Raw genomic sequence first — 9179 nt, 5'->3', positions numbered from 1 at the left:
TTAAAAATGAAGCTTTTGCTCAAAAATTCTTTTTAACTTAAAAGCTCTATTTCTCAAACTCAATTCCAAACAGCCTACCACCTCTGCAATGGGGTGGAGATCCCCCTCCACCTTGTTCTTTTGAGTTGTTAACAGTTAGATTAGTTGAAGTTAGCTGAGTTAGTTAGGATGAGTTGGCAGTTACTTACATTTGTTGACTATATTTGATCCACGTATTATTACATGTCTGTATATATCTGTAATCTCAGATTATTCAATAATATCAGAGAATCATTTCATTCTGCAAACTACTCTGTTTTCAGTCGTCTTCTTCCTTCCTTGTTTTCTAGTTTCCTAACTGAGAACTTGACAGAGTTCATAAAGATGTTGAATTCTCCACGTGAAACAAAACAGGCCTCAACTGATTGCAGAGTTAACAACCTAGAAAAACAGAGGTTAAGTCACCTCAGAGGGAGCTACGTTGGACCGCTGTAATGCCGTGAATTTGCCCTGTCTGCTTGGAATGGATCCAATACTGGAATCTCAATAGATCGAGTTGCTTTTAGCACATCAAAGTTTGGAAATACAAATGACCCTACTACATGGTAACTTTTAATAACCAAAAGATTCATAACTTATATCTTTGGCAAATATTTTGATTCTACTAAAACACTTTCAAGATGTAAAATCATTTTTCATATACTAGCTATCGACCTTGAACCATTGTAACAGTAACATTGTTAACAGAGCATTTACTTGGGTTGTGTTGAGAGGAGTCAGCATCTGGGGCAATTTGCCTTTCCGTGAATGCAGGTTGCTTTGGAAGAGGCAGATCAAGAGTCTCACTTTTAAGCATGGAAATAACAGTGGAGACAGTTGGCCTATCTTTGGCAAATTCTTGCACACACAGCAGCCCAACGTGTACGCATCTCAAAATTTCCATTTCAAAGCAGGGTTCACGTATCATCGGGTCTATTAATGCCACAATGTTGTTTGCATTCCACATTTGCCATGCCTGGAAACATGAAAACAGGATTCAAATTCTTAGCGCGCGTCAATACTAAAACTCATAAGAAACAAGTAACGAAAGTTCTAAACAAAAAAAAAGGTTAAGTACTTTTTTAGTATCTCGGTTTGCACTTTTTTTTATTTTTTCCTCTTAGATTTCCAAAATAGCCAAATCTAGTACCTCACTTATGGAAAAATACAAAATTAATACCTTGTTAATTTTCGTTAGTTCCAATTAACGGAATTTCATGTCATCGCCGTGTAAATAAGTTGTAAGGCTGACATCTGTCCCTGGTTCCACGTTGGCACATGTAACTGGCCACATCATCTAACCGGATTCCTCCTAAACACTGACCACATCATCTACACCCGAATCAAGCTCGGGTTTGAAGAAGGAGGAATCCGGTTAGATGATGTGGTCGATTACATGTGCTAACGTGGAACCAGGGTTAGATGTCGGTCTTACAGCTCATTTACGTGGCAATGACGTGGAATTCCGTTAATTGTGACTGACGGAAACTAACGAGGTATTGATTTTGTATTTTCCCATAGGTGAGGTACCAGATTTGACTGTTTTGGAAACTTAGGGAGAAAAAAATAAAAAAGTGCAAACCGAGGTATTAAAAAAGTACTTAACCCAAATGAGGCAATGAGATAGAGGGAGACTTACAAATCCTAGAAGGTGCATAGCATGGTCATCATCGTAAAAGTTATTGTTTCTTCTCCCACTAACTATCTCCAGTAACAACACTCCAAAGCTGAAGACATCTGATTTCTCTGAAAAGCGCCCTTGCATTGCATATTCAGGGGACATGTAGCCACTAAATTTTAACAATAAGACATATACAAATTTAGTTATCTCAAATATTATGATTTGTATCGTAATGAATTTGGTAAAACATAGGTACTTACTATGTTCCAACAACCCTTGTAGTATTGGCCTGATCTACATTACCCCCGAAAATCCTAGCCATGCCAAAATCTGATATTTTTGGATTTAGCTCTTCATCTAACAAGATGTTACTTGCCTTTAAATCTCTATGAATAATCCTTAATCTGGAATCCCTGTGAAGGTACAGCAAACCTCGACCAATTCCTTCCATAATGTTGAAGCGTCTTCTCCAATCTAGTACTTTTGATTTGATTGAATCTAATGAAATTATTCTAAACAAATCAGAAAAATAAATTGCAATCGAATAAAACTTGAAAGGTGAATGAATGTCATGTTAGTAATGTTAACGAACCAATAGTTGTAGCAGTAGAGTCCTACGCAAACTCTGTTTTCGATTTATCCAAAACAGATTTATCCTCTTCAGATTCGATTCTACTCTAGTATTATCTTTTATGTGGTTTTATCTCTCTTTGTATTAAGTTTCTTAGTTGTGTTAATTCTCTTAGTTCAAGTTGTATTAGTTCTCCTAGTTTTAGTTGTATTAGTTCTCCTCCTAGTTGTTTTTCAATTGTAACTCTTTCCCCATAAATACAATGTGAACGAAGCTGAGACTTTATTCCACCAAAAGCAAGTTTATTTGTTTCATTTTATGGTATCAGAGCCTACCACAGGATGAATGAGGCCTACACTACTTACCCCTTGATAAGGACTAGGAAAAATACTGGCCTACACGTGACTACGTGGGGGAGGGTGTTAAAGAATAATCCCACATTGCCTGTAGACAAGATTATGTGCATGTTTATAAACAATGGACAACCCTTTCTTATAGAACTAGTTTTATGAGATGAGTTAGGCCCTAAGACTTTATTTCCCCAAAAGCATGTTTATTTGCTTTATTTCATGTAATAGAAATAAATTTGGTGAAGTCACATAGAAATAGTATAATTTTAGAGACTAAAATACCAAAACCAAGAATATCATTCCCGTTTGTCTTGTGATGTAGATCGTTTTAGATTGTAATATTGGAAGATACTAATAAAGGCATAAGCATGGACTAACCAAAGAGAAATGCATCCAAACTTTTGTTTGGCATGTATTCGTAGACCAACATCTGTTCTTCCCCATCAACACAGCAGCCAAGGAGTTTAACAAGATTTCGGTGTTGGAGTTTAGAGATTACCACCACCTCGTTCATAAATTCTTCTAGACCTTGTCCAGAGGCTTTTGAAAGTCTTTTTACTGCAATTTCCTGTCCATCCAACAGTTTTCCCTATAAACAACAACCAAGTGACCATATATTCAAATTGTTAGTCAATAACCCTCTACAAGAACAACCATTACCCAACCAAGTGACTATATATTCAAATTGTTAGTCAATAACCCTCTACAAGAACAACCATTACCTTGTATACGGGACCAAATCCACCCTGCCCAAGCTTATTTGATAGATGGAAGTTGTTTGTTGCACTTGCTAGCTCTTGAAGATTGAATAACGGTAGATCTTGGAGTTTAACTTGGTTCAATCTGTCTCCATGCTTGTCTTCACCAGGAAATTTTGGATATGCTTCCCTTATGTTCAACAGTAACATCTCCTTGGTTTTCTTCTTCCTTGCTGGGTATTTATACAATAGTAGTTAGTAATCTCTATGTAGAAATGTTGTAACTTTTCTTAGGCCACTGAGCTAATAGGAATATGCATATCATCTTTTTTTTTTTTTGGGTGGTAAGTAGTAATGAAAGAGGAGAGAAAGGAAGATATAGAGGGGAACTGGAGTCTCCTTCCTGCTATAAAGAGGAATGTGCATATTACCTTTTTGTTTAGCTATCCAACGCCAGAATATGTAAGTGCATATGCCAGTAAATATTACTCCTATGATCACTGTGACTGTGACTGTCACGATTACTTTCACATTTTCCTCTTTTTCTGTAAATCAAAGAAAACATCAAACTCATTCATCCAAAATAGGCTAGAGAATATGTACTTTTTTTTTGGTAAAACAGATTTATCTTTTACAATGACTTCCTTAGCTTGGGAAGTTGGGGAGTGATGGTCGTAGGGTTGAAATACAATTTTATCAATTTTGAAACATAAATTAGCCAAACAACTGCACCATCAGTGGTTGATTTGAAGCATTAGATAAACTTTGACAGAAAACCAAAACAACTCACCAAGTTCTGAATAGGCCACACGAACATAAAGATCAATTCCGCCACTCGATAACTTCTGTAGGTCAATTAAGCTTCTTGTCCATGGCATACAACCAGTGCCAGCATCAAATGCGTAAGCAATACAAGAACAATTCTCCAAGCATTGGTTTCTACAATTTTCTTCAGGAGCAGATGACCAATCTGCCAAGTCTGCAACTTTCATCATCGTCAGTTTCAAAAATCCATCTTTTCTGCCCCCATCACTGCCATTGTTCACCCTCTCACACTGCAAGGGTGTTGTCCTCACACATCCACTAGTCCAATTTCCTCTGTTCCATTCTTCTGTGTTTTTTGGCTCAAACCCCCGTAAACAGCTGCAAATTGGTGAATTATGTGAATTACAGCTTCCAAATGCCCCACACTTGCCATAAACATCGCACTCAGTCTGGAAAGATGACCACGTGACCTCCCCATCCTCCCCATTTTTGCTATCTACTTCAAGTAGATTTCCTTGCTCATTCAAGACATAATGTTTTGGGAAAGACTCGTTCGAAGAGGAAAAAGTAAAATAGAATGCTCCTTCTTTATCGTCTACAAGACTAAAACCATCACGATATACAGAATACATGTTCGGTACTCCGATAAAGACTTGGCCGTTCCATGGACCACTCCGCCAATATGGTCTACTGCCATTCCAAACAAACAATTCCGGAAGATTACGAACATCAATACCGGCAGAGAAGTTTCCAATGGATGGATCAGAAGGACTTTTCCATGATGTCAGCTGCACTTTCTTACCCGTTCTAACATCAGTACTAATTTTCATATTTTTTATGAATGTATTAGAAGGATGTTGGAAACTCTCCCATAAGAATGTCCCTGTAGTGTTTCCTTCCAAGACAAGGTTTCCAGAATCTAAAAGCTGGGCACTCGAATTGCCAACAGAATTTGTTAAATTTGATGACCAAAGAAGCTTCTTTTGCCCATCTAACACTACCAGATTGCCATCTTCGGATATGGTAAGAATTCCAGAGGAATTCTTGAGGGGATTGTTTCTGTTAGCAACCCATACGAAAGTGGGCACAGAAATGTTAGCATACCATATTCCAACATAGCGAAAGGTAGAATTTGGGGGGCTGAAAAATCCCAGTTTGAAGTCACCCCCATTGGAGATTATGGTTTCAGGGTCGCTAATGAATTTTGCGCCTGTGATGGTATCTGTGGCAGAGCCAAACTCTAAACGAAAGCAACATAGCAAGACAAGAAGAGCTGACAAGTTGGTATTTCGAACAAGTCCCATAGTTTCAAAGCTGCTCGTTTGTGAGAATGCAGATTTTGAATTCCAGGAGGCAGGATTGAGAAGAAGAAGAAAGAATAGGGATATCTTATAGTCTGACTCAGGCCTTCTAGGAATCTCCTACAAATATCCACTTTCAACTGAAAAAACAAAAAGCTCAAATTATGGCTCATGACTTCCTAACAAATAAACAAAAACCAAGACAACAATAAAATGAAGTAAGAAATAAGATTTATAGAAACAAGAACAGTTTCAAATTATTCAAATTTACTAAAAGGGGCAGACATTTGCAATCTAAGAGAAGAGGCTAAGGTTCAAGTAGATGCAGATGGCAAATGAAGTGAACAGGATGTCAATAGGGCGGATATTAAGCAAAGAAGAGAAAATACAAAAATGAGAAGTTTTTTTTTGGAGATTTTAACATCTGCCTCTGTTCCCACTTTCATGCACTTTAAGAAGAGACTTCACCTACTGCAACAATACAAGTTGTTCCAGTATCCTGCCACAAGAACCCTAAGAAGCTCTTAAAACCAAAGAATCACTACAACCATGTAAAAGAAGTGTATGCGATGGTTTTAAAACGAGAGATGTGTTCCTTATTAACCTCAGAGTTACCTGTTGCCTCCTTCTCAAGGAATCTTGCTTAACTTCTCCTTTGTGTTTGGTGCTTCTTGATACTGCATGATGCAAAGCCTCTTCAATATCTATTGCGAAGACATTGCAGCTCCTTGACCAAGAGCATATCTAAATTTTAACACCTTTTTGTATTCTATTGATTTTGCTGTCCATATACTTGTAAGGTTAGTGTCCCACATTGAGAAAGTATAACAAATAAAAATGATTAATATACCAAAGTAGACCCAACAGTAGTCCTCATACTTTTCATAGACAGATATTTCTATCAAGAGTCTAATGCTTAGACTTTCTATCATTCAAAGATGCCCTTTTAGACTACAACTTGAGATATGTGGATATAAACATATCCACATATTGTAACAGTTCTATTCTTATAACAGCTGTTAATGAATGCAAATATGGAAAGGAAAGAGAGAAAGTGTGAAGCCCTGCGTGGCTAAGTTTTTGGCCTTTTGAGAAGGCTTGTAATTGGAATATCTTTGTAGTTTGGATTGGTTGTTCTTGAATGAAATTCCTTATTCATAAAAAAAAAAAAGAAAAAAAAAAAGAAGAAATGATTAATTGACTATTGAACTAGGTATTTCGAGGGTACCTAAACCTCATTGAGTATTCGATGACTCCTCCTCCAAGTTCACAATGAACAATTGTCTATAAAGCTACCGATTACATTTTTATTCAGACTATTTATACATCCTCCCCCAACTAACACTTCAACTAACTCTCAACTAACTAAACTGTATTATAACCTTCTCAACTAACTAAATTATATTATAACAGTACCTATTACACTACTCACCTCTTCAAAGCACTTTGCCCACAAGGTGTTGTGACAAATGCAAATCCAAAATCACCAAAGAAGTAGAAAAGTGCAGAATATAAAGATAACACAACTACACAAGACACCAAGATTTAAGTGGTTCGGCTTAACAAGCCTATATCCACTGGCGGAGACGATCCAGGAGAAATTCACTAACAAAAGAGTGAAATACAAAGAGTAGTACAAACAAAACCATTCAAACCCAAAAGCCCCAATACATCCCAATCTCACTCAAAAGAAAATTAAATACAAAAGAGAAAATATTCTCTAAAATTCTCTAAACATTTTAGCACTCCAAAAGTGAGATCAAAATAAAGAAAATTGGTGTAACTTCTTCTCTCTATAGCACGAGCCTCTCTCTCTCTCTCTCAGCAAGCTTTTCTTCTTTTTCTCTATTCCTCTAAAGCTGTTGCCTCTCTTCTTCTTTGATGACCAAATGGCTCAATCTTTACTTAAAGATATATAAAAAGTGGAAATGGCTTCCAAACAGTAAATTTTCTTTTGCACTTGGAATTTATTATTTTATCTTTACTCTTTGTTCTTCATGATTTAGTTAGATAAAGTTATTTTTGTCTTTTGACATTTCTTTAGATTGCAAAACTACTAATTTACCCTTCTTGAATCTAATAAATTTAAAAAGTTGTCTAGATATTTTTGTCTTTTACATTTAAATTACCATTTTGCCTTCTAAGTAGTTAAAGAGCCAAACTTTGAGAGATAGATTTTTTGTCTTTATGAAGGAAGCTTCAGGAATGGGTTCCTGGCAATATTCAGATTCAGAAGGATTAATGGCGATTCAGAAGGAATTGGCAAGAAAGAAGAGCGATTTTTTTTTTTTTTTTCTTCAGTTGCAGAAGTCAAAAAAAAAAAATCTACCTAAATCGATTTTGTATTCAGAGAAGGAATGGAGGAGAAAGGAGTTAAAAAAAAAAAAAAAAATCAACGTGGAACGATTTGGATTCAGAGAAAAAATGAATGAGAAAAGGTAGAGCAATTTTTTTTTTTATTCCTTGTCAACCTCTTTGTTGCTACAGAGAAAGAGTACAAGAGTAGGAAAAAAATCTGCCCACAAATCCATCAATTTACTCCCACTTCCCCTCCTATTTCTTTGTTAATTTCTTCCTCTCTTTGTCCAGAACAGAGAGAAAGATCAAGAGAGACGAGCAGAGAGAGATACTGAGCTAGAGGGAGAAGCTGAGAAACAAATTAAAATAGCTATTGCTGGATATTGCTTCCTCAGGCTAGTGATTGGGTATTGCTATTGCTATTTTTTTTTTTTTTTTTTCCATGTGGGAAGTTGATTTAGTGGTAAAGTATTGACCTTTGGATGATTGGTTTTTTTCTATGATTTTTAACAAGTTTGGGTATGATTTTTCCTAGGTGAAATTTGATGGTTGTGTTTGGTTGGAAATGTTCTTGATTAAATCTCAACCTTTGTTTGTTTTCTATTTAATCCCAACCGTGGGAGATTTAACAACACTAAGCACGAAATAGTACTTAGTATCTCACCCTATCCAATGCTTTCATCCTGACACTAGGGCTCTCCTTTCTTGATTATGTTGGCTTGAGTTGATGAACTAAATTAACATCAATTTAAAATACATTTTTTAGAAATTTCTTTTGTAAATTCATCTCGTGCTATGGGTTTATTATTTTTGAAAAATTGCCACGGTATATTTTCTTTTATTGGAGTATTTTAAATTGAATCCATGGTTTATACCTTTTCTTTATTTCATGGTCTCTTTTTTAGATTAGAAAGAAATATAAGGAAAATATAGGAAATTGATGTGTAAATTTAACTTTGTCACTGCAATTTCTTTTAGTTTCTTCGTTCTGCCATGATGCCATCACTGGTAGTAAGTTTGGAATTATTTGCAATGTTCGTAAAAAGTTACACTTATATGAAATATATAAATCTTGAAGCAACTCTTTGGAGGAAATCTGCTATAAAAGTCAAAGTTGGATGCATAAGCAATTTTCTCTTGGCTTCTGTTTCTTCTTCCCCATTATTGGGATAAATAGTTCCAAATATTGCATAAATATCATTTCACTAATGGCATACCATGCAAAAATATTTATGAAAAAGAAAAATGGGTGGAAGAATGATGTCGATTTTAAATGCAAATTTGCCTTTTGACAATAGTCTAGCATATGGTGTTATTCATATATTTGTGTTTCTCACATGTGAAAATTGCAGGTCATTGTTTGTGAGGAAAATTTCCATGGGATTTCTGCCATGTCTTTTTTCACGCACTTTTGATCCCACACAGTGAGTTTTCTTCCTTCTGCTTCTTCTTTGCAAGCCCTAACACACTAATTCTTCCTTTCTCCGAATTAGAATACTCAGAATTTGTTGATTATGTTTATGATTTAGAAGCAAGTTTCCCCTGTCAAGCTAAGAA

General features: G+C 35.8%; 1 protein-coding gene across 9 annotated transcripts; it reads right to left on the bottom strand.

Annotated features, from left to right (window-relative positions):
• Positions 1 to 494: 494 nt before the first annotated feature.
• Positions 495 to 5342, bottom strand: LOC132171892 (G-type lectin S-receptor-like serine/threonine-protein kinase At1g11300). 9 transcript variants are annotated; one of them, XM_088512459.1, is made up of 8 exons: positions 4049 to 5327; positions 3900 to 3902; positions 3649 to 3803; positions 3283 to 3414; positions 2939 to 3149; positions 1900 to 2137; positions 1658 to 1808; positions 495 to 994 (listed from the first exon to the last, which is right to left on the bottom strand). In XM_088512459.1, exons 1-8 carry the CDS (start codon positions 5325 to 5327, stop codon positions 686 to 688), a joined length of 2478 nt encoding a protein of 825 aa, XP_088368585.1. In that variant the 3' UTR covers positions 495 to 685. The 9 variants fall into 9 exon arrangements, with proteins under 9 accessions (XP_088368585.1, XP_088368586.1, XP_088368588.1 ...); XM_088512460.1 differs by lacking the exon at positions 3900 to 3902 and having other exon boundaries at positions 3283 to 3491; positions 3690 to 3803; positions 4049 to 5342; XM_088512462.1 differs by lacking the exon at positions 3900 to 3902 and having other exon boundaries at positions 3283 to 3443; positions 3690 to 3803; positions 4049 to 5342.
• Positions 5343 to 9179: the final 3837 nt, after the last annotated feature.

This window comes from Corylus avellana, chromosome 1, assembly GCF_965113065.1.
Source record: "Corylus avellana chromosome 1, dhCorAvel1.hap1.2, whole genome shotgun sequence".
Lineage (NCBI taxonomy): Eukaryota > Viridiplantae > Streptophyta > Magnoliopsida > Fagales > Betulaceae > Corylus > Corylus avellana.
Note: the sequence above shows the minus strand (reverse complement) of the source record. Positions and strands in the feature narration are given on the sequence as shown.